The sequence below is a fragment of the Diceros bicornis genome, chromosome 16 (assembly GCF_020826845.1).
Source record: "Diceros bicornis minor isolate mBicDic1 chromosome 16, mDicBic1.mat.cur, whole genome shotgun sequence".
NCBI classification, from domain to species: Eukaryota; Metazoa; Chordata; class Mammalia; order Perissodactyla; family Rhinocerotidae; genus Diceros; species Diceros bicornis.
The window spans coordinates 13,702,409-13,727,931 of NC_080755.1; the positions used below are offsets into that span (position 1 = coordinate 13,702,409).

At 39.2% G+C, this 25,523-nt stretch overlaps 1 protein-coding gene across 7 annotated transcripts in view; it reads right to left on the reverse strand.

Moving 5' to 3' along the window:
- GREB1L (GREB1 like retinoic acid receptor coactivator) overlaps positions 1-25,523 on the reverse strand; it is a 259,827-nt gene that overhangs the window by 61,261 nt on the left and 173,043 nt on the right. For 5 of the 7 annotated variants that reach the window (XM_058556833.1, XM_058556840.1, XM_058556839.1 and 2 more), the window contains 9 exons: positions 21,935-22,063; positions 19,256-19,372; positions 18,539-18,658; positions 17,246-17,383; positions 15,412-15,597; positions 11,095-11,421; positions 9,907-10,035; positions 9,223-9,357; positions 5,728-5,925 (listed from right to left, as the gene is read on the reverse strand). In XM_058556833.1, coding sequence (XP_058412816.1) covers positions 5,728-5,925; positions 9,223-9,357; positions 9,907-10,035; positions 11,095-11,421; positions 15,412-15,597; positions 17,246-17,383; positions 18,539-18,658; positions 19,256-19,372; positions 21,935-22,063 — 1,479 coding nt within the window. The remainder of the gene's footprint in view (positions 1-5,727; positions 5,926-9,222; positions 9,358-9,906; positions 10,036-11,094; positions 11,422-15,411; positions 15,598-17,245; positions 17,384-18,538; positions 18,659-19,255; positions 19,373-21,934; positions 22,064-25,523) is intronic. The other 2 variants (XM_058556838.1, XM_058556837.1) reach the window with 1 other exon arrangement.

Below are 25,523 nucleotides of genomic sequence, written 5' to 3' on the forward strand. Positions count from 1 at the left end.
GAGTATGTCTTGGAAGCCAAAGGAACTGCAGTGTTTAAAGAAAGGAATGGAGGTCACGTGCAGTTAAGAGTTCAGATAAGATAAGGATTGAGAAGGTCATTGGTAACATTGGTGAGAGTCCTATAAGGGTGGGAGTTGGGAGTGGAGGCCAGTTTGCAGGGTGTTGAGAGTGTCTGGGAGATGAGGAAATGGAGATAACAACAGACAACTCTCAATAAGTTTGGCAGTTAGCTAGAAGAGGATGAGCTGGAGGGTTAGGAAGGATTAACAGAGGCTTGTTTTGTCTTTCAGAGAGTGGGGCAGGTTTAAATGGATGGAATGAGCCTCAGGAGAGAAGTTGAACGTGGCAACGAGAGAAGAGATCATCAGTAGGGTAGGTCCATGAGAATGAGAGGATGTCATCCAAAGCAAGGTGGGGAATCAGGCTTAAATAGGGGGGAGCAGCTCTTTCATGACCAGGAGGGAAGGGAAAAAGATAGGTGTGTATACAGTTAGGTTCCTAGATTTGGAAGCAAGAAGTTTTTATCCAAAGTTTTCTTCTTTGGGGTACAGGGGAAGGGAGAAGTAGGCAGCATGGTCATTTGCTAACAGAGAAAGATGAGGTCAGAAGTTTGAGCGAAATGGAGCCTGTAGTAGCCAGCCACTGTAGAGAACAGGAGAGTGGTCCAACTAAAGAATCAAAAAAGAATTTATGATGGCATCAATCAGAAAGGTTGATTATTTTTCCCCATAGTGTCCGATGTCATGAGTAGGTAGGAGAGGAATCAGTGGTCTGACATAGGTGATATCTGAAGAGATGATTCCAGGATGCAGCAGGGTCGCCGATATGACTAGGGAGCAGGTGGTTTTGGAGGAGTCGGGGTAAAGGTGTTTGACAATGAGGAGCTTAAGGTACTGAGAAGCTAGGATATTGGCTGGCTCCTCTACCTGGATAGGAAGTACCTTAGGATGACAGCAAGTTGGGAGCGAAGACTATGAACCAGGTGCCAACATTTTCTATAAACCAGGAGTGGGCATTGGGCAGCTAACTACCTTGTTGGAAATTGACTTTACGAGTGCTAACTTTTAGGGATCAGCCCGGTGGCATAAGCGGTTGGGTGCACGCGCTCCGCTCTGGCAGCCCGGGGTTCGCCGGTTCGGATCCTGGGTGTGCACCGATGCACCGCTTGTCAAGCCATGCTGTGGTAGCATCCCATAATAAGTGGAGGAAGATGGGCATAGATGTTAGCCCAGGGTCAGTCTTCCTCAGCAAAAAAAGAGGAGGATTGGCAGATGTTGGCTCAGGGCCGATCTTCCTCACAAAAAAAAAAAAAAGGAGTGCTAACTTTAGGGGGCTGGCTCCCTGGCATAGTTGTTAAGTTCGGCCCGCTCCGCTTCAGCGGCCTGGATTTGTGGGTTTGGATCCCAGGCACAGACCTACACCACTCGTCAACCATGCAGTGGCAGTGACCCACACAAAAAAGAGAGGAAGACTGGCACAGATGTTAGCTCAGGGCTAATCTTTCTCAAGGAAAAAAAGAGGAAGATTGGCAACAGATGTTAGCTCAGGGCAAATCCTCCTCAGCAGGGAAAAAAAAAAAAAAAGACTGTTAACTTTAGGTACTGTTATATTTGTACAAAGGAATCTCTGGTGTTTCCCTATTCCACCTCAGGACAGAATGGTTTCCTAGAACTACTTTCTTCCCTGGAACCCCATTCCCTGCTGCCTTTGTCACTGCCCAATAAATACTGTTTTTTCTGCTTAAATTTTAGGTGACTGACAATGAGGTATAAGGCTGATGAGACCAAGAAAATATATTTTAGAAAGTGAAAACGCCTTCCTCTATCTCTTCACTTCCCCTTCTCATCTCTACAGCCTCCTTGGAACTTCTTTCACATCCATTAGAATAACCTAGCTACATATCAGCAGACGAAAATGTCTCTCCGTTTCTTTTATAATCAGGCATGTGTCAAGGCATCAAATTTATGTCATTCCACTGAGCATGATAAAACTTCCTTGACTGGATAACTGCCAGATCTGCTCCCATTCGCTGGGGCTCCCACAGACACCATTTTAAAAGCAGGAAGATATGGGCAGTCACAAATATTTCTTGTTTTCATTCCACCCATCTTGGATTGAAAGTGACTTGCATTTTGATTGCACCGATACCCTAGTATTCTAATTGATAGAATTTGAGGTCTCCTGAATTAGAAGAATTATGCTACAACATCCAATTTTTTAAAATGCCATTAAAACAAAAGTATTTCCTATAGTCTAAAAATTCTTTATGCTGCTTCTCCACTGATCGTTACAAGTCCATTCATTTTAAACAAACTTAAAAATGTTTAACCCATTTTATTTCTTTTTTTACCTTCAAATTCTTTCCATAATGTTTTCTTTTCCTCCCTGCCTCCCTCCCTTAGTTAGAATGTGACGTGAGGTATCAAATGCTTTGCCTTAGTGCTGGGTCTGCAACAACATGATGGTTTCTATTTTCACTTTTTTCTTTCAGCCACATGTGGGCCGCCAAGGATGTGCCCTTTCTGCATACCCTGGCTGCTGTTCCCTGCCTGGGGCTTTCCCTGGCAGGCAGGCTGCTGAAACGCTTCCTTTAGGGAAAGGCAAATGGAACCAGAAAGCAGAGCCCGTCCCTTCCCTCCCTCCAGCCCTCTTTTCAAACATTAGTTGAGCGCCTACTGGTGCCAGGTCTGAGAAAGGTACCAAATGAGGCACTAGGCACATAGAGAGCGAAAAATGGTCCTTGTCCCCGCGGTACTGCCTTCTGTGATCTAGACCAATGAAGCTCTCCTTGATTCACACAGTGAAATATGAGGAAATTGAGTCAGATGATTTGAGAATCCTTTCTGTTTTCATAGCTATGATTTTTAAGAGTTGTTTTAATGGATAATCTCCTACTATTTACTCTGCTCTGGACACTTTCTCTTTACACCTTAACATGGTCCTTCCTGTTCTTTTATCAATTGTTATGTGTTTCAAGAATATGAAGTATTTAAATGTCAAAGCAAATAAATTTTGGTGTGAAATACTATACATTCATTAAGAATGATGCTTACACGCTTTAATGACATGGAAAAATGTGCACACTACAATATCAAGTGAAAAAACAGACACAGGCAGAGAAGAGAGACTGGAACACTAGGTATTAAGTCATTTGTTAATACCCAGATTTTAACAGTGGTTTACCCTTGAATGGTGGGACTATAAATGCTTAAATTTTTCTACTTTGTTTCTTTTATTTTTTTAAATAAAGAATACTATCACTATGCTTTTTATATAATAAAAATGAATAAATTATTTTTAAATATATAGAAGTGATTGTTTTTGCAGCAAAAATTTCAGTATGTATGCCAAAGCCAGATGTGAATAATGTTTAAAATACGCTTTGCCTTGAATTTCCAAGTCTGTTCATAAAATCAATTTTTCCGGATTCTAAGCTTATGTAACTGGTCGAATTCTGGTACCTTTCTGAGGAGTAATAATCTTAAAATACTCACTTTAGAAAAATCTGAGGCCATTGAAATGGGAAAATGAAGGACCTATACAATTTTTTTCATTTGTCAAAAATGCAAGGTTTTATTTAGGGTCTTACATTTATTAAGAAAGGTGAAAGTATAGGTCATCAGGAGGTTATTTCAGGAAAAGGCTCTGCATAACCGCTGACCATGGATGATTTCACCACTTGAAACAGGTGCTGTGATGTGTTTGCTCAAGCTCCATTTGGGATATCAGATCACAAACACAGGAAGGCCACAAATGCCAACTGGTACAAATAAAACACCTATAAGAGAAGGTGCTCCCTCCATGGCATGAAAGTGGAAAATTCATAAGAAATAAAAAATCTGGTTAATGCTTGTTGCGACTAAAGCCCATCCATTTCCCACAGTGTAGGTGGCCAGAAAGAAAATGCAGAACTGGCCAGTAGCTGAGGGAGCCTAGGACTGGCTCTGGTTTCTGGGAGAGCTATGAGAGAAGGCCTTTGACCTTCTCTGGCTAATCACCTATAAGTCAATATTTCCAACAGGTCATTTTGTAACTCATCATTCAGAATTTTAGAGTCTAAAAAGAAGATTGCACTGTTAACCACGCATTTGGGCCCCCAGAAGGCGTGGAAAGATGTTACATGTGTCAGTGACAGCCACTAAGAGATGTTAAAGAGGGAAAAATCTATTGTCAGCTCATTTGGCCCAGGGAACTAACAAGTGAAGATTTCTTATAGAGCTGTGCTACTCAAAGTACTGTCCTCTGACCAGCAGCACTAGCATCCCCTGGGAGCTTGATAGAAATGCATAATCTAAAATAAGTCAGACAGAGAAAGACAAATACCATATTATCTAACTTATATCTGGAATCTAAGAAACAAAACAAATAAACAAACAAACAAATCAAGCTCACAGATACAGAGAACAGATTGGTGGTGGCTGGGGTGGGTGGTGGCTGAAGGGGGTCAAAAGGTACAAACTTCCAGCTATAAAATAACTCATAAGGATGTAATGTACAGCATGGTGACTATAGTTAATAATACCGTATTGCATATTTGAAAGTTTCTAAAAGAGTAGTTCTTAAAAGTCCTCATCAAAAGAAAAAAAATTCTGTAATTGTGGATGGTGATGGATGTTAACTAGACTTATTGTGGTGATTATTTTGAAATATATACAAATATTGAATAATTATGTTAAATATCTGAAACCAATATAACGTTATATGTCAATTATACCTCAATTAAAAAAAAAAAAGAAACACAGAATCTGGAGCTCACACAGACCCACTGAAGAGGAATTTGCATTTTAACAAGATCCCCAGGTGATCTGTATGTATGCTAAAGTTTAAGGAGCACTGTATGATAGGTATGAAACATATAAACTACATTTTAAGCTCTTCTGAATTTTTCAGCTTCCTACCTGTTTTCAAATATATTGAAAATAAAAATTCTTACTGGGGCAAAAAGATTCATCTTCCAGCTAAAATCTGTGTGTATACGTGTGTGTGTGTGTTTCTCCCAGCTAAGGTGTTCAGAAGCAACTTGACATTTATAATTTCATTTTCAAACCTAGTTTAACAACAAAGGCAAGCATTTTTCAGCAGTCCCAATTTTCTAAATTCCTTATTGCTTCTAATTTTAAGCAAATTTTACGTTTGAAGGGATTATTTACCACAGACTTCTAAAATTTTTGCTCCCAACTCTTTTACATTTTCTGGGAAAATTATTTTTTCCTCTGTACTCTTTCTCTTAAAGCCATTAGGAGAAATTCTAACTTTGTATTTTTTAATGAGGCATTATCATTGTTGACATAGGGCATGGTGTTCTGGTTTCTAGGTTGAAAACGAGCTGGTAGTGTGCTAAACGTCTAAGAAGCCACCTATGAGAATGTGACATATCTGAGCCACAGAAGGAGTTCAGGACCCCATCATCCCATGCAAGGCCATCTTTGCCTCAAGAAAATTTCTCTTCATAAATGAGTGACCAGTTTCTAGTCCACCGATTACGTCATGGACTTAACAGTATGAGGCAAACATGCAGATGAACTGACCCTTGACATAGGAGGCGAGAAGAGAGTACTTTGAGGGAAAACTTACAGATATTCAAAGTAACATTTAAAGTGCTCTTACAATTTTTATTACTGTAAAAAAGGAAGGAAGTGTCCTATAAACGTCTGGAGTAAGAAAAAGAGACAGAGGGAATCTAAGGCTGGATCTAGGTAGAGTCCTCTTTGAAAGTTCACTCTTACCTGATTGTCGAATCCGTTGAAGAGTTTGCTGGACCAGAACCTCTGATCTTGGGACAATGATGATGAAGTCCACTTTGCTGAAGTGGCCAAGGTCCAGGCTCTGGCTGCCACTGTCTGCTATAGCACACACCTGGGATAAGAGTTTTCTGGCAACTGTTAGCTGTGGTTGATAAATTTGGAAGGTTTCATTATCTAAATCTAAAATAAAAAAAGTCATAAGAACAAGATTAATTCACTTCCGTGATGGCCACTATGAATCCATAAGGGGACATATAACACACACACAGTAAAATAACACTCTATCATCAAGAATTCTCACTTTCTATTTTCACTCTCTATTGAGTTTTAATAATTTGCCTATTTTCCCTGAACACTTGACTGAAAGGATGTGCTCAAGAGTGGATGTGGTGGGGCCGGCCCCCTGGCGTAGTGGTTAAGTGCACGCGCTCCACTGCTGGCGGCTCGGGCTCGGATCCTGGGCGCGCATCTACGCACCACTTGTCAGGCCATGCTGTGGCGGCGTCCCACATAAAGTGAAGGAAGATGGGCACGGATGTTAGCTCAGGGCCGGTCTTCCTCAGCAAAAAGAGGAGGATTGGCATGGATGTTAGCTCAGGGCTGATCTTCCTCACAAAAAAAAAAAAAAAAGAGTGGATGTGGTAATTTTACAAATGTATTATTTTAAATCAATGGATTGTCTCACAAATCACAAACTCAACACCCCTCCCCTGCCCAGAAATGGTGGGTACAGACCACGCTCTCGCAGCTGAAGCCAGGACTCATCTCTGGAAAGGGGAAGAAAGAGTTTCCAGTTTTCTTTCTTTATTTTTTTATTTATTTTTTCCCCCCAAAGCCCCAGTAGATAGTTGTATGTCATAACTGCACATCCTTCTAGTTGCTGTATGTGGGACGCGGCCTCAGCATGGCCGGAGAAGCGGTGCGTCGGTGCGCGCCCGGGATCCGAACCCGGCTGCCAGCAGCGGAGCGCGTGCGCTTAACCGCTAAGCCACGGGGCCGGCCCACCAGTTTTCCTTAGACTAAAGAAAACTTGAGCACAGGTCAGGTGCCCGAGCCCAGACACAGTTCAGGGAAGAAGGCGACGCTGTGAAAATAATAATGCTGAGTTCCTTTGAACCTTTCTGGATGGCACCACAATAAACATTTCCTCTCCAGCACGTCAGTTGCAACATGATTTGAAATTCTCCTCCCCTCGACTGCATGACAGAGGTCACAGAGACACTACCTTCACCTTTCTTCCCACTTGACTTTGCCAGTGCTTGTGACCTGGCAGTTCTAGGTGGTTGTGGTCAACTCCAGTGCTGATGCCTGTACTATCTGAAGAGACCTGACTCATGACATGGCCAGCTGGCCACTCAATAGGTGACATATTAGAAAAACATTGCCCAGTACTTACTCTAAGCATGCCAGTAGCTTTTTATTACAAGTTATAACCAAGCAATCAATCTCTCTCATACGTGCGTGCACGCACACACAAACAACAGAAGAGACAGGCTTAGTCAGCTAAACACCTGAGCAGGCAACATTTAATACTTCTTTAACAGGGTTGCTTTTTATCAGGAACACATGTGGAAGTTTGACTGGAACACACGAGCACCCAATTAACCTGTGCTAATCCATGTTTTCTAAAACCAAACTGCAATGCGGCCAAGGCAAAGACATAGTGATGATAAGCCAGCCACCATGGAACCCTGACAGTAAGTGGAGATTTATTCAGGTGGGTCTCTCTACTGGCTGAGGGAAACTACTAGAAAAGCCAAAGCTGCAACTGTAACCAGGGAGCCACGCAAAGAAAGGGGTACCGAGGATCTGATAAAAACTAACATTACCTATTGAGTGTTTTGCAGACAAAAAGTTTCAGAAAGAGCCTAACCACAGAAGGTTCCCACAAGCAAGCTAGCTGAAGCCAGTTATAGCCACCTCAAACTGCTCTAACATAAACTAAAGTGAACTGTTCCCATCATAATCTCATTAACATCTTAAATTCTCCTCCTCTGGGAGGGGCAAAGCAGCATTTTTAGATCATGCTAGTATGTAGTAGCATGTGCATAGGCAACGCATGCGCCTTAAAAGAACATGGCTGTTAGGCAATAAACCCCAATCTCCTGCCTTTTCCTTAATTGAATATTCATGAACTGTACTCTGATCTAACAATAAAAGGAACCCTCAAACCCTTGTTCAGGGAGGCACTGCATTGGTAGCTATCCCTGGTGTTCTCCATTGCTCGTGCAAGTAATAAACCTTTCTTCACCTACTTCTGCCTTGGTTGCGCTTTTCAGCTCTGCACTCACCAAGAGACGAACCCACTGTGTTTGGTTACATGACTTATAATAGTAGCCCAAATAGTTTTGACTCACAAAGATTACCAATCAAAATAAATCTGCCTTCTGATAGGTTGTTATTTCTTTCATTTCACAGGTTAAGTGGTTGGGGACTGACATAGATGATGGAATAATTTTGTAGAATTTAACTTAGCAAATTTTGAAGTTTGAGGAAACCTAAAAATATCTTTAAACAATGTTTCTTAAACAGGGAATCAAGGATATGTACGTGGGAATCTGTAAGTACTCTGAGGATTTTTAAATTCTAACTTTGTTCATAATTCAAAACAGTATAAACACATTTTAGGTCATCTGGATGATCACTTTATTATCAAATAACATCCAGAAGTCAAAAAATTTTATTGCCTGTATTTGAATTTGTTTTTATAACTGAGTGATGCCAAGCCATGCTACTTTTATTGCTGAGGCAATCCTAATATATAAATGATGCATTCCTACCAAGTGGAGGCCAAAAGGCTTTTAGCAGCAGCTTAGACGGATCTGTTTCGTATCTATCTTTCTTCTATTCTTTTTTTCCATCTTTTCCTATGTTGTCCCTATCAAACAGGGAATTGGGGAAGAAATCTGAACCCAAAGGAATCTAATCTAATGATGGAACTTCTCACCCCTGGTCCCACCATCCACCTTTGTGCCCCGAAAGCTTGTTGTAGGGTAGATGATATATTGGTATTGCTGCTCTGTCTGCCAGGAAGTCCTTGCTGTCCCTGAGATTATGTGTGTTTTACATGTCAAATGAAGGGAGTGGAGACCCAGGAGCCCTGCACAGCTGCTGTCTAGACTCTTCCAAGCAGCTTTTTGAAGGCCTCAGTGACAGCTCTCTGGGCACAGCTGGTGGAGCTAAGGAAAGCACATCAAGGACCCCAGAATCTCTCGAGGAAAAAAAAGAGACTGCTTTAAATAATGTCTTTGACTTTGATTTTAATTCTAGGAGACATTTACTAAGAACAAGGCCTTTGATCCAGGTCAGATGGTAAAGCATTTTTAATCTGAGCCATATTTATCATGTAGATAATGAGGAAAAGCCTGTCATAGTCTGTGACTTGAAGAAGAGTCCTCAAAACCCTCAGAATGACTTAGCTTCTATAACATTTGTCCTAAGGGCTGATTTCCAACTTTTGGTCTGAGGTGACATTACCCAGGTTTTGTGTGGGAATCATAGCAGCAGCCTCCTGAACTGACACACATTCACTAAGGTCTCCATTGAAAGGGGTAACCACACTGTCTCCTCTTCTTTGTTGCATTTTTTCTAGCAGCTTGTCCAGGTCATCGCCTATTACAAAATAAAGTGGAGATAAGAAGATTACAAGGAATGATATGTTTGTATCAGTCTCCAAGTTGGGTGGTTAAGCTGGCTTCTCATCAAGATTTGTTGGTCAACGAGCTTTTCATGTCCAAGTTTACGCTTGGCCATCCCTATGGCAGTGTCTCCACAGCCAGACTACCCTTGTTTGTATGGTGCTTACAATTCACATGCTTTCACATGCTGTGTCTCTCTTGGTCTCCACAATACCCAAAGCAGGCAGGATAGGATCGCTATATCTCCATTTGACATATTGGAAAACTGAGATCTGGGGAGACAGAGTCTTGCCCAAGATGACACAACAAAGTAGTGGCTGAGCTGTGGTCTCCCACCCTAGTGCCTTCCTCTGGACACCCTTGCTGTGTCAGTAACAAAGTACTTAGGATAAATCATTCCATGTGAAGAAAGGTCACTGGCAAGCTTAAGCTCCACTCGCATCTCCTCGACAGGCTAAGATTTAAACTCAGGAAATGACGCGGCGAGGGGCTGGCCATGTTGCTGAATCCCACAACCACTCACCTAAAGATGTGGTTTTGAAATGCGACGCCAGGAAACTGACCTTTCCTGTGATGAGCTCATAACTAATTTCTTTCAAAAACTCACTTGTGGTGAGCATGCTCTCTGCCAGAGCCCTGGACTGATGCTGACCTGCAGAATAGAGGGGGAGGAGATGATGTGCCAGAGAACAAACGTTCACAGGTACAGGATTTATAGCCGCAAAAACTGGAAACAACTTAAGTATGTAACTATAGGGACTTGGTTAAGAGAATTATGGCACATCAAAAGATGGACAATTACACAGCATTTGAAACGACAATTTTAAACAGAAAATTTATATAATATAATGTTAGGTGATCAAGGGAAAAAATGACATACCTTATGATTGTAACAGTAAAAACATACCACACATGTGTTTAAAAACTAGGGAGGAATGGGAAAAACTTTTAAAAATTGTGTTTGCATGGTTATTATGAATATCTGTCTTAAAAATATAAACTTACATTAAGTTGCTTTTACAAATAAAAATGAAAAAAATTAATGTATTACACTTTCAGATGAAGCTTCCTGAAAGAGATACATATCATAGAGACATGGGCAGGCAGGTTTTGCCAAAGTGAGAGGGCTTGGCCTCTTTGGTAGAAAGAGGTGAGAGCTATTCATTAGAGAGAAGAAAAGCAAAATGTAGTCCAAACAGCTACTCAGGATGGTGCCCGATAGAAAATCAGCACAAGAAACAAAAATACGTTTTGTAATGTACCAGCTCTCTGAAACTTTTCTTTAGAGTCAATGCTACAACATTAAATATCCTCTTCAGTGAGGAGGTAAATACACGAGCTAAGTTCCTGGCAAGTTTGATTAACTGGCTTAGGCCACCTGTGGCAATGGCTTTATCACATGCTAGTACGGTAGCATTTCCAAAACCTTTTAAGGACAGAAGTTACATGCGACAAGGCTATCTGTTACTAGGGTATGCTTTGAAATAATGCTCCCACAACCAGCTGACAGGGTCACCAGCCAAACTAAGGGCTACAAAAATCTGATCTGAGGAGGAAAGGAAAAGTTAAAATTAGGAGGAAGAACCCAAGTTGGAGCACTTAACCAGAGATTAATTACATGATTGCCTGAAAGATCCAAGAAATATTTTTCAAATGGACAGATGATTGAAGGAATGGATTAAAAAAAAACACAACAAAGAGTATTACTCACCTAATACTACCACACAAAATTCATTTCCTCTGATTTTCGATGCACAAATTGCCACAACATAATCTGGTAGCCTTTGATAGTGTCTCATTTCACTGAGAGTCCTCAATGTCTCTGAAATGCCCTCTGCCAAAGAGTTTTGGGTCACAATCACATGAACCAAGTCTTGAGACACGCTGGCAATTAACCTAGCAAGCCAGGGGAGTTGTCCTGGCGACACAGGTGTACACTGAGCGTCCATCTGCAGGGCTCGCTCTCTCAGAGTAAATTCCTGCATAGCTTTCAGCATAATTTGCTCAAATTCTTCCCTGAGAGGTATCTGATCAGGACCTAAATTGAAGAGAATTACAGCTAGAGTTTTAAAAAATCACAGCTAGAAAAGAGACAAACACACATCAATGTGCAGTCCTTCTAAGCCCACCATCCTCCAACTGGCAAATAATAAGCTCTGTTTTTCTGTAAGGGCCCCAAGTATAGAGCCCCTACTAAGCATTTTCCACTGTGAAATGACCTTCTCTCTTTTCTCTCTGCCTCAATATTTTTTAAAAATGCAGGCTTCTGTTCTCCTTCATTCTGACCTTGATATCCTTAAATGAGGATGTACTCAGAGACAGTATCAATTCCACTGCATGCCTCAGGAGGGGGTCACTGAAGGTGGCATATTTCCTGACCTATTAAACTTGGCATTATGGAAATGGTTAATGACTAATGAAGTGAGAAGCTAACCTGTTGGTGTACGATCAGCTTTAGGTTTCACTCATTTCTCATTTTATTCATTGGTACTTTGAAAAACATTTTAATGTATTGCTTCTATATCTAATTTTGAGAATACTGTCCACAGGAAAATTACATTTAATTCTTTTTCACTCCCAATTTATACTTAGGCAGCCTCACACTTTCCTCAGATAGGGCATGCTCTCATCATCTATTATTCCCCAGCATTCTGGGTTGTTAAATGAGGCATTTAGCCCTCTCGACCAGCCATGGTTATGGCTAAGCTTATACGGGTGACCTGCAGGCCTGGGAATTAGGGGGGATTTTGTTTCTCTTAGTCTCTTTAGAAACTCAACCAGTCTTTAGAACAAAATAAGTAAGTCAATGTTTGGTACCTAAGTGACACAAATGAATTCTTACATTTAGTTTAAATTGAAACCAGGGAGACTATGTTCACTCTCATCATTCAAAGTCATTTCTTTTGCTGTGCAGACTTGAGATTTGAAACTCAGGCTCCCAAAAATAGACGCAGACCCCTCAATGACTGTGATCTGAGATCAAGCAATAGCCTCAGAACCCAGGGCTAAAAGCCCCTTGTGAAAGAATACAGGGATAAGGGAGTCGACTTGTTTATGAGAAGGAGGCACCTTGAGTGAGTCAGAAATCTTTCCTTCCTCTAATAGGGATTTCAGTGGCCTCCCTGGCCCTGCCCATCTTCTCTGGGAAAGTAAGAAGATGAAGGTTTAGTAATGTTTTAGAATAAGGAAAATTAAATAAAATATTATACATTTTAAAAATAAACTATTTTAACTGGAGAAAATGGTTTTTCCAGGATTGGTTGGAGGTCAGATGGAGGTACGAGGGTGAAATCCTCACAGATTTTTCTCTTCTATACAAGGAAAGAGGCCAAGAAAATGGCAATGCTTACATGTGTTTATGTTTTATACATCCTCCTCAATTACTTGCTAGGGGGAGGTGGATGCCTTCTTATCACCTGGGAGCCACCAAAGCTTCTGATCTTCACTTAGCTTTATCAAATTAGCATCATGCTTGGTGGTCACTAGGTACACACTTAGTAGTGAGCTCAAAGTGGATAGCTTTGTACTGACTGCATGACATGAAGGGAAGGCGGTCGTCTATTTAATGCTTTCTTCCATCAGAACAAATGACAGCTCAAAAGTGGGTGGTTCTGACTGTCTCTAATTCCCTACTGCCTCTCATAGATGACCTGAAGGCTCAGAGGCCTGGTTAACAGGTGTGTCTGTAAGACCCACTCCAAACCACGATTGAGTAACATTTTCTATTAGGCAGCATTAATTCCAAATATAAAGGCATTCTGGGAAAATAAAATTATCAAACTTGTTCCTTCTCCATTGCCTTAAAACTCACTTTTATAGAGTTTTAACTGAATTACTGTTAGGAATTGAGAAGTGAAGGAAAATGTATCAAAGTTTAAATGAGGTAAGAGACTTCTTAGAATAAAATGCCTTGCTTCAAATCATCTCCCATCATTTCTTCACCCTCATCCTTTATAGCTAAACTGCAGAAGCCTTTTCTCCACTTTTCGCAAGCTTGATGATAGTAATTTTTTTTCCTTCAAGTACTGATCTCCAGTAACTCAGCTTAGCCCGGGCATCAGTTCTGATGGCTTTTCAGATAGAGCTACCTTAATAGCAAAAGACAAGGTTTCAAAAGACTCAGCCCTCCAAGAATCTCTGGATTTGCTGATTTCATTATCTACTTCAAAAGATTTTCAGATTGTGAAATAACAGAGATTTTTTTTTTTTTAAAGTGACTGTAGTGGAAAGGCCTGTTCCTTCCGAAGAATCTTGCTCTTCTTCTTCTCTGTTACCTCCAGGGCACTGAGCCATCTAAGTATTAGACCTGTCCTTTTGGAAGTTTGGATTTATTTTTTTAAATGTCTATAATCTATAGCATATGTGAAAATATTCTCCCTGGCCTTCTTCAAAACCTCTGAAGGCAAAAAAAAATTTCAAGGACCCAGAAAAGTTAGTTATTGAGGAAAAGAGATGTCCCAACATACAAAATTTAGATTGAAGTTGCACATTGAGAGACATAATTAATTGGTTGCAAGTAAAACTCTGGAGAGAACTGATCCTGCAAGGCAGAGAAGAGTTTTGTCTAACTGGAGATTTTTCTATTTTTTAAGATAAGAGCTTTTAGTAATTTAAAGGAAAACATTTTGTTTTGACCATTTAATTCATTTAACTAACTTGGACGTTGATATTTTAAATTGTTATTAAGATTGAAAAAAAATGCTATACTGATTGGCTTGGTTTGCTATAATAGCATTATTCTATGTTTTACTGATTCTGGATGCCTCTAGAAGCTGGTTTTAGATCTTGGCACACAGTCAAAAGTCAGTATGTAGCAATTAAAATTATGACATCAAATGAGCTGCAGACACAGGTGGTTTTTATAATTTTATTACCCACTAATCAGCATAATCAGCAAGTCCTAGGTTTACCATGAAAGTGGCTCACGAGATAGCTGAAGCCTTGCAAGTTTCCAAAGCCCATGTCAAAGCAGATCCCACGTCACAGCAAGCGTTTCGGGCTCCCAGGGCACCAAGAGTCATAGCCACGGTTGCTAGCTGATGCTCCAAAGACCAAATCTGGCCTGCTAAAGCTTTTGGCTTTTTTGAACATTGTTTAGCCTAGTGTTTTTATTATTTAACACCGAAGTATTTTCAAATGTTAAAAATATTCACAAGAGTGCAAATAAAATTTTTTATGTGTAATTTTACGTCTTGAACATTTTCCTATGTAAATAAGCAGCTTGAAGTCCTAGAGGGAGTGTATAATTAGGCTCCATAACCTACTGCAGTTTGCAAAATAAAAGACATTGCAATGCAAATGCTGCTAAACCACTTCAGTATTGTCAGGGCACCTGCATATACCCACTGTGGGCTCAGGAGGATACATCAAATAGAGGAAGTCAAGAGTTCATGACCTATGTGTCCCCCTTACCCTACAGCCTAGAGAGCCTTCCAGGGAGTCCACAGTTACTACCTCAATGAAGGAAAGTGTGATGAGACTACATCAAAGAGGTGTAGCTGGAGAAGAAAAAAGATGGGTGTAGGGACAGTGGATAAACAAGATAAAAAGGCTAAGCGGAAAACTAGAAGTAACTGTATAAGGCAATGGCTACATTTGCATTCCAGATGGTCATTGCACTTTCGGAAAAGTGGCTTGGCCAGACTCCCCAAGGGAGGATGCCCACGGTACAGCCCTTTGAGGTTCTGCCTACATCAACTACTTTGGAGACCTTCCGACCATCATGAGACTCATCACTAGGTGGAGCAATTTATCTCTTCTAAGACCCAAAGAAGCAAAGCGAGGAGCAAGGGAGGCTAGATCTGAGAGAAACGAGGAAAAAAAGGAAACAAGCAAGTGGCAGCAAGGAGTAGAAAAGAAATGGAGGAGAAGAAAGGGAAAAGTCATAGAGAATGGGTTGGAGGCAAAGAATGTTAGAAGTGAAAGAGGGAAAGTAAGAGATAGGTAGATGAATGTGAGAAGGTGAGGAAAAATGTTACAAAAAAGAATAAAAATCGTCACCATCAAAAGATTATTGAAAATAGCTTACCCAGCCGCACAAGATACTGTATCGTCAGAAGAATCATGTTTTCCACGCTCAGGAGTTGGCTGCCAGTCAATCCTAATTGTTCCAAATCTTTGTTTTCCAACTGTGGAATCTTGTAGCAATTCACCAGCAGAGGACTCACAACAATGTCACCAACATTTCCATAGAAATAGGGTAAAGTGCCATAGCCTGCCCCAATAGAAGCAGGTCAATAAAGTTCAACATTTCTTCTTGAGGTGCAACCAGGTACACTTCTCAACTGGGATCAAAGATGCTTAACAAAGTTTCCTGCCCTCTGAGATGGCTACCAAACAAATCACTCAAATATATCAATCCTAGGGAATTCACTCAGACGCTCCAAATTCTACCCTCATATTAAATCAGATGAACAGGAAGCAAAATATTCAAATTATTTTATCTCTGTTTCCCACAGAAGAGGCATGTTAATATTATATCTCTGCCATGGAGGATGGATGAGAGTTTGCAAAACATCTCTGTATCCTTTGTAAAACTACAATGATAAAATATTTTCTGATAAAATTCCCGATCAAGTTTCTTTTCAGATAGGAAGTCAGAAAACAAACTACAATAACATGTTTCACTTCCTGAGATTTTCTTTAAAAATTTTTTAAGCTAAACTCATTGATCAACAGCAATATTCTGCTCATCACAGGTCCTTGGAGGTTCCTACTCTTTCTGCTATTTTAGCTATTTTTGTTATATTCTAAATGTCAGTAAACAGCCTCAAATTATCTTAGAAGTAGATAGGACAAAAATATATTGAAAATATACCCTGTTTTGGTGGTGTGGTGAAGAGACAGTCCCTCTGTGAGTCTTTCTAAAAGGCAGACACTAAAGGGTCCCCATGTTTTATATATCTTTCCAAGATTTAGTTGCACTATGCATGCAACTCAAATGCTCAATAAGAACTTCCTGACCGTATGCAATTTAAACAACTAGTGTTCCCCCAGTGCCTACAGGCCCAGGAGCAGTGGATAGGACAGCCTGATAAAGCACAGGGCTTGAAGCAAAACCCTTCATGTCAGTAGGCTCAAGCCAACCACAAGAAGCAGATAACACCTCACACAGACATACCGTAAAGACCTAGTGGGGCTACAACATCCTATCTGTTTAGTCCCGAAGGTAAAGTATGCAGTCTTCTTCTGGCCTAGGCTAGCCCCTAAATGAGGGGACTCTAGATGTGGGTATAAAAGGCATTACGTTAGTCCTGGAATCTAGGGACCCCTAAATTTCTACACCTCCACTGATAGCTTGGAAAGACTCTGACTCCTTAAAGATACTGATTCACAGATGCTCCCCCATGGTTTAGATCTGCAACTTTGGGGCCTCTTGGTTCCCCTGAGGGGGGCTGCTGGCTGACTCGGCTTGTTTCTTTTCTCTGTGGTTTGGCTCCCTTTGACTGGTATGTCCATTCCTGCCCGCCCTTTAGGACCCAGCTGAAACATCACCTCTGAGAAGTCTTCTCGGACCCCTTCCAGGCAGAGTTAAGCTCCCTCTCTTCTGAGTTCTTGTAGTTGGCTGTGGACCTCTACAGCCAAGAGGTTCATGAGTCTCACAGAGTGTTGTAATTATTATTTACATGACAGACTCCCCCACTAAACAGTGCTCCTTGTGGGCAAAAAGACTTTGCCTTATTCCCAACTGCTAGTTATATGCTTAGTATAGCATGAAGGAGCTGACCAATAAAAGCTGAAAGAATCAATAGATGAATAAATGAATACATTCATGAACACATGCATAAATACACAAACAATGAAATGGAAAAACACTCTTAGATTCCAGTGGACATAGGCAACTTGGAATTCCTTTGCCTTACCTATCAGAATTACTGGTCTAACTCCAGAGTTACTCAGCAGGTTTTCAGGAACAATGACAGTTTCCCCTGCAGGAATGGGTCGAGGTTGTAAAATTCCAGTTAATGGGGTCTGTGGAACTGGGGCAGATAAAAGAGACTCTGGAAAAAAAGTTGTTTGACAAGAAGGATTAGACATGAAAGCTAAATGAAATACAATTGAAATCAGTGCAGCGTTAATACTTTTAATATGGAATTTTTAGAAGTCTAATGGTTTGCTTTTTTTTATTGAAATAATTCATGTTTATTATATAAAATTACAAGTGAGAAAAACAAAAGAAAAAAAATCAACCATTATCACATCATCTAGAGATAATTACGATTTAGCATTGTGGTAGTTGTTCCTTCTAATTGATTTTCCACAAGGAATTTTTTGGATTCTGTTCTGTATTTTATCTTTGTATTGTATTTTATCACCGCCCCCCCCCCCAGATTATCAAAGCATATCTGCTCATTATAGAACATTTGAAAAGTATAGAAAAGTGTAAAGATGGATAAACTGATCATTCATCAGTACTACCTAACAGCAACCACAGAAACATATGGCATAATTCTTTGTAATATATCATCTCTACGTAGTCTTTAAAATTTAAACAAACTTAAATTTCTAAAGAACCCTACCTATGTCTTAGAATTAGTATATTTACATTTGTCTGTGTTTAGTACAGAAATATAGATGAGCATTTGAACAATTTAACTATAGGCACTAAATGGCCACAGCTTGGGTATTGTAAAGGAGAACCAGTTGGCTTTTCAGGATTCTAGTCAAAGGCTAAACCATCTAGGCCAGAAATAATAAGTATGGGTCACATAAGGGACCACATCACAAGAGGACATATCTAACACCACTACTGGTGAAGCAAGTTCATTTGTGCTCTAGATGGTAAGTTGGTAGCATCATGTCCTGAGAGAAACGAGGAGAAAAAAAGGAAATAGGCAAGTGGCAGAAAGAAGTAGAAAAGAAATGGAGGAGAGGAAAGGGAAAAGTCTTTTCCTCAGTAAAGAATGGCTTATCAATATCATGAGCTAAAACAAAGCCAGAGGGTGACTTAAGATCTGTTGTGATGACATATTGCTTTTAGGGAAGGCAGACTTGCTGGGGAGGAAACATTAGCTACTACCAATATCCTTACATAATATTGGACACAATGGTTGGTTAAGGAAATTTATCTTCAAGCACTTAGGGAAAGAACAAGAGTAGGAGATACCGCCGCTAATTAAAGAAAACTTAAAACTCATCTTCTGTTGAAATCTTACCAGTTCTTGAAAGAGGGCGAAGTGTAGGAACAGGTACAACTAAACCAGGTTGGGGGACAGGTGACCCAGGATACCATCCCCGGTGTCGTTTCTTTGGTGGCCCAGAAATGAACATGGTAGCTGAAGGCAAAAAGAAAGATGAACCTTGTCTAGCAGTGGAAGAAAGGAAAGAAGCCAAAGTAACACAGGATCTTTAATTTGATTATACTCAGAAAGCCTACGTCACTGTTCTAGAGGTCAAGATAAAATTAGAAAAAGCCACACTAAAAATACCACCTAACATTTATATGCTGTTTTACAATTCACAATTTTACCCAGATTATTTCATTTGATTCTATCAACAACCCTGTGAAGCTATAGGACAAGTATATTGTTATACCTATTTAGTAGATGGTGAAAGGAAGGCTCAGATTTGCCCAGGGTCACACAACAGAGATGACTTTGAACCCTGTACTTTGGTCAGCAATGCCTATGATTTTTCAAGACACTTCCTTATACATTTGTTTCAACATTATGTTCTAGATAGGCTCACCCTTGTAAAATCACCAAGATATTTAATCATTATTGTTCACACCAATCATGAACTTTCAAAACATTGTATAAGAAGCTAAGGAAAAACTGAGAGTGTGCTGTCAGATAATTCATCATTCCAAACTCTGCAGCACTTCTTCCTTAATTAAGTTGCATTATTTCAAAACTCTAAGATGGGTATTGTACCTTGGTCTCCTGATGCACAGCTAGGTCTTGGTGACAAAGAGTAATTCCCCGGGCGGGCTGGAGTGGAGCTAGATGCACTGCTCTTCCCTCCATGGCTACTGTTTCCATTAGCAGCATCTGTAGTACATAAGAGGAGCCATTCAGAACAGAGGCTGAGCAGGACACTGCTTTCTGTGATGCTGTAACCATATGGTAAACCTCACACTTATCACTGAGAGGACAGCCCCGTTGTATAAAGCCAACTACAACCAACAGAGTAGCACTTTCATTAAAATGAAATGTCACCTAGAAATAATTTTATAGGACCCAAGAGATCTTTTAGAACCATTTTCAGTGAAGTCTTTGGAGATGGTGGGTAGAAGGAAGAGAAAACTTTTTTTTGTTAACTTTGAATCATGGAAATTTTCAAACATATACAAAAGTAGAGACAACACTATAATAAACTATGTACCCACCACCCAGCTTTAACATTTGTCAACACATGGCCAATCTTACTTTATCTATACTCTCTACCTCTTTCCCTCATCCCACATAAACACATATGTGCTCTGGATTATTTTGAAGCAAACTCATTTATCACATCATTTCATCCATAAATGTAGATGTGTTTTTAAAAGAAAAGGACTCTTAAAAAACATAACTGTAATATCGTTATTATACTTAAAACAACGATTAAAAATTTCTTAATATCAAATATCTCATCAGTACTCAAATTTCCCCCAACTATCTCAGAAATGGTTTTTACAGTTGGCTTGCTCAAATTGGGATTCAAAAAAGATCCACACATTGAATTTAGTTGCTATGTCCCTTAAACCTCTTTTAATCTATAGGATTCTCCTTCTTCTTTTTATTTCTTACAATTAATTTGCTGAAAACCTGGCAGAATTTCTGGATTTTGCTGATTGTGTATCCATGGTGTCATTTAACGTCTCCTCTGTTTCCTATAAACTAATTGTTAGATATAGAGGCTTGCTCAGATTCAGGTTTGATTTTTTTTGGTAAGAGTATCTCATAAGTACTGTTGTATACTTCCATCAGGAGGCACACAATGGCTAGTTTTCTCTCTTCTCGTGATGTTAATGTTGATCAGTGGGTTCAAGAGTTGTTAGCCTAGCCCTCGAATTATAAAGTTGTTCATCATCCTTTCATCTGATGCTTTTAGCAACCATGATGATTACTGCCAAGATCCATAATTTCGACAATTTTTTAAATGCTATAAAAACTTGGATTCAGTTTGATCAAGTCTGTAATCTAATCAGAAGGTAGATCCTGCAAGAATTGCTGGACCAGAGTAAGAACAAAAGTGGTCTGGGTAAACTGTGATGCCTAACGATTGGAAAGTTTCCAAGAATGATAGGCTTCCTTTCTCCTCATTCTTCTTCTCCCTCTCTGACCATTTCTTTTCCTTAAACACTGGAATTTTCTAAGATTCTACCCATAGATCACAGCTTGCCTTACCCTACATTTCTCCTTGGCTGATACTATTTACCCTGGTGATTTTAATTACATGTCGGTCAACTCTATACCACCAGTCCTGATTTCTCCCTACGATAAATTAAATGACTGTTGAGCAGCTCCACATGGATGTCTCATGTGTATCTCAAACTCAACATGTTCAAAATCGAACTCACAATCTCTCCCTGGGGAACCTGCTCCTCCTTCTATATTCACTGTCTCAAGTAATGGCACCACACTGGCCCAGAGAGATGGATGTAAACCAACACCCCTTCTTCTGCTTCATGCTCGCATTACTCAGTCAAGTCCTGCTGATTTTACTTCCTAAGTAGTTCTCGAAACCGTCTCCTCCGCTCCAATCTATTATTACCCTGGCCAAGGACCTCATCATTTCTCACCTAGACTACTGAAACAACCTCCAACTAGTTGTCCTACCTCTTATTTTTTTTTGCTGCCAAAATGATCTAGGCTCAAGTTCAAATCAGACCATGTCATTCCTCTGTTCCATAAGTTATAGAGTAAAATCCATGCTTCTTAGCCTGGCCTCCCATGAGCTTTCCCTTGCCCAGCACTTGCTCACCTCCTACCACTCCCTGAGTTCTAGATTGTATGGTTCTAACGAGTCCAAACTGCTGCAAGTTCCTGCACATATCACACTGCTTCTTTCCTTTCCTTTTCAAGTTTTGCTCCTGCTTTTCTCTGAATTTGAAATATCTTTCTCCTACTCCTTTGTATAAGGAATATCTCCTCATAGTTCAAGACCAAGCTCCTCCAAGAAATCATTCTTGATTAGTCACAATGTTGGGCTAACATCCCTTCCACCGTGCTCCCCTGGCATATTGCTGTATTTACTGTAGTACACTGAAAATATCTTCTTATAGGTCTATCTCCTCTACTGGGTTACAAGTACATTAGAGGTCAGGGGTCGAGCCTTATTTGCCTTTGCTTCCCCAGTTCCTCGTCATAGCAGGTATCCAAGAAATGTTTGTTGAATGGAATCAATGTGCTCTGTCTCCCCGTGTGCCAGATGTCATTCTTTGACTCTTTTGGTTGGAACATAGAGAACACAAAGCTTTGTATAATAATACATTAATATAACAGCCCCACTTCTGTCTTCCACTGGCAAAGAAGCAGCTTCTGTTTTCTTCTACTGAATTGTCATTTAAATTTCACACAAGTGTTTTATAGTATTTACCAAAGAAATATAAGTGAGGAAAACATCACCTGCAGCAAAAGTCTTCCCTGCAACCTGCAAAGATAAAGCCAGTGGCTTCACAACATTCTTATTCCGGGTCAGGTCCTGAGCTCCACTTAAATTGATTGCAGAATTAGCTGGACTGAGAATCAGCGAATCTTTAAAATGAAAGATGATGTTCAAATTAGCAACTGTTTATATATGTAGGAAGGACATTAATCCAACAAGGGTGAGGTGAGAAAAAGCAGATTGTAGAATTTCAGTTTTTTCCTTGACCTATTCTGACGTTTTAGGAAAGTCAATTTCTCTGTATTCAGGTTTTCTTTTCTTTTTTATGTATTTAACAAACACTCACTAGAAGGTTTATGTGCTGGGTGCTATTCTAAGCAGTTTAAATATATTAATTCACTTAATCCCTATAAGAACTCAGTGAAATAGTAGTTGTTTAACTTGGTCACCTGGCATCAAGGATATCATTAGGCACCATATTAAAACTGTCTCCACAGTTCCCCTCAAAGCCATATTTTCATGAGATATATTTATCTCCATCCAGATGAGTTTGTCATTTACAAGGTGTCACACAAACTAAGTCATTGCAATCTAAGAGAAAGCACTTTTCTCTGAAGGAAAGTTGCTTTAATTTTTTTGAATAAACTAGAATTAATTTACTTATATACTATCAGGTACATCCAAAAGAAAACTCCTATTTGGATTCAGAAAATAATTCAGCCCAGAAAAACTACATGCCATTTCAGAGACAGGTTATGGGAGGGATGAAGACTCAAGCCAACTAGAGTTTTTTGAAATGAGTATAGACTCTAAATCCCGGACTCTACTCCAACAGAATAGCTTAATCAAGTAACACAGGAAAGCATCCAAAGGGACTGCTAAAACTCTCTGAGAGTTTGAAAAACAAAGTGCTCTAAAGAGCAGGATACTGATGGTGCTACATTAGAAATTATCTAAAAAATTAGCATTCATACAACTTGATTCCTGCTGCATCTGATCAGTGCTTCTCATAAGAACTCAAAAGACTGAAATGGTCCCCTACTGGCTCAGAAGAGTTAATGTGCATTTCTGAGGGCCTGACTTACCAGCAGGGAGTGATTTTAAGGTCTACAGGAAGAATAGAAGCCAGCAAGTGCACATACAACATTATAAAGTTGCAGGATACTGAAGACAGCGCAAGTTTTTCAGGTCTTAACAGAGAGCCTTATGGGATAGTAATCCCAGGTAAGTTTGCTGTGCCATTACATTTCTTGGTCATTACGTTTCAGGCCACAATCATATTGTTTGGAACCAGACTAATAATTTACTACTCTGGTTTATACCTACTGTTTTAGCATATTTCTAACAGTTCAGGCAAACACACAGGTGAAATTTGATTGACAAATTATGAAGGGTAGTGATTCACCTTATTTTTTCAAAACATTTGAGTTCAAATAGCACAGACCAATATTTTTAAAATAATGAAAGGGTACAAAATTAATGTACAGAAATAAATTTTCATAAATGTAAATAACAACCATTAGATCAAATGCCTAGGAATAAGCTTAATAAGAAATGTACACAACTATATAAAGAAACTTTACAATATTTCTTTAATATAATGTCTGGGATTTGTTTTAAAATATTGAGGGAGGGAGATAGAGAAGTGGTAGGATTAAATATTGGCCATGTGTTCATAATTACTGAAGTTGGGTGATAGGTCTACGGTGGTGGTTCATTATATTAGTCTCTCTATTTTTATATGTATTTAAAATCTTCATATGAAAGATTTTTTTTTTTCTCCCCCAAAGCCCCAGTAGATAGCTGTATGTCAAAGTTGCACATCCTTCTAGTTGCTGTATGTGGGACGCCGCCTCAGCATGGCCGGAGAAGCGGTGTGTTGGTGCGCCACCAGGATCTGAACCCGGGCCGCCAGCAGCGGAGCACGCGCACTTAACTGATAAGCCATGGGGCCGGCCCCTGAAATATTTTTAAAAATGAAAAAAAAATACTTCTGAAAATCATGAAAATAGACCTGAATAAATGTCAAGACATACCATGTTTCTGACCAGGAATATTTGATGTGAAAAAGATGCCAATCCATCTAAGTTAATTTATAAATTTAATGTGATCCTAGGGAAATACCCATAGGTTTAGATATTATTAGAATTACTATTAGAATTATTTGAATGTTTTAAGTAGGCAAATTGATGTAATGTGGATACAAAAAAAATAGACACACAAGAATAGCTGGAAACATACTGAAAAATAAGAGAAATGAGGAGAGGCTAGCATGATGATATAAGATTTATTATAAAACTTCAGTCAATAAAATATTATGGTCTTGGTGTATTAGTAGAAAAACAGAACATTGGAACAAAAAAGACAGTACAAGGTAAATGCAAATATACATGAGAATTTAGTATAAGATAAAGGTAGCAGTTCAAAGCAGCAATGAAGATGAACCATTGAATAAATTGTGTTGAAGCAATTGGATGTATAAGAAGAAAATTAAGTTGGACCCACATCTTACACCAAGTATCAAACAAAATCAAATAGACCAAAAATATAAATGTAAAAACTGGAGATATAGAAATAATAGGAAAAAACATGAGAGAGTTAATTATCACCTTGAAATGGAAAAGATCAAACTATTGTTCAAAATGTGGAAGCCGTAAAAAAAAGATTGATATATTCAGTTACATAAAAATTAAAAAATTCTGTATGGCATAACACACTATAACCATGAAAACAATAGCCAGAAGAGAGCCGGAATGGCCATACTAACATCAGAAAAAAATAGACTTTAAGAAAAAACTATTATTAGAAATAAATGTCATTTTATAATGATAAAGGGGGTCAATCCACCAGGAAGACATAACAATTACAAACATATATGTACCTAGCAATAGAGCTCCAAATTCATGAAACAAAAACTGACAAAACTGAAGGGAGAAATATGCAATTCAATAATAATAATTGGAAGCTTTAATACCCTGCTTTTAATAATGGACAGAATAACTAGGGAAATGGAAGACTTGAACAACACTATAAACCAACTAGACCTACTTGATATCAACAGAACATTCCCCAATAAAAGCAGAATATACATTCTTTTCAAGTGCACAGGGAACATTTTCCAGGACAGATAATATGTTAGGTGATAAAACAAGCCTCAATAAACTTAAAAGAATGGAAATCATGCAAAATATATTCTCTGACCTTAGTGGAATCAAATGAGCAATCAATAACAGAAGAAATCTGAGAAATCCACAAATATGTGGAAATTAAACAACACACTCCTAAATAACCAACAGATCAAAGAAGAAATCACAAGAGAATTTAGATATCACTTTAAGAAGGCAAATAAAAATGAAAACATACCATATGAAAACCTATGAGACGCTGTTAAAGAAGTGCTTAAAGAGAAATTTATGGCTGTAAATACCTATATTAAAAAAGAATAAAGATCTCAAATAAATAACCTAACCTTCCACCTTAAGAAATTAGAAAAAAAAAAGAGCATACTAAACCCAAAGTAAGCAGAAGAAAGGAAATAATAAAGATTAAAACAGAAATGAATGAAGTAGGGAATAGAGAAATAGCAAAAAATCAATGTCAACAGTTTGT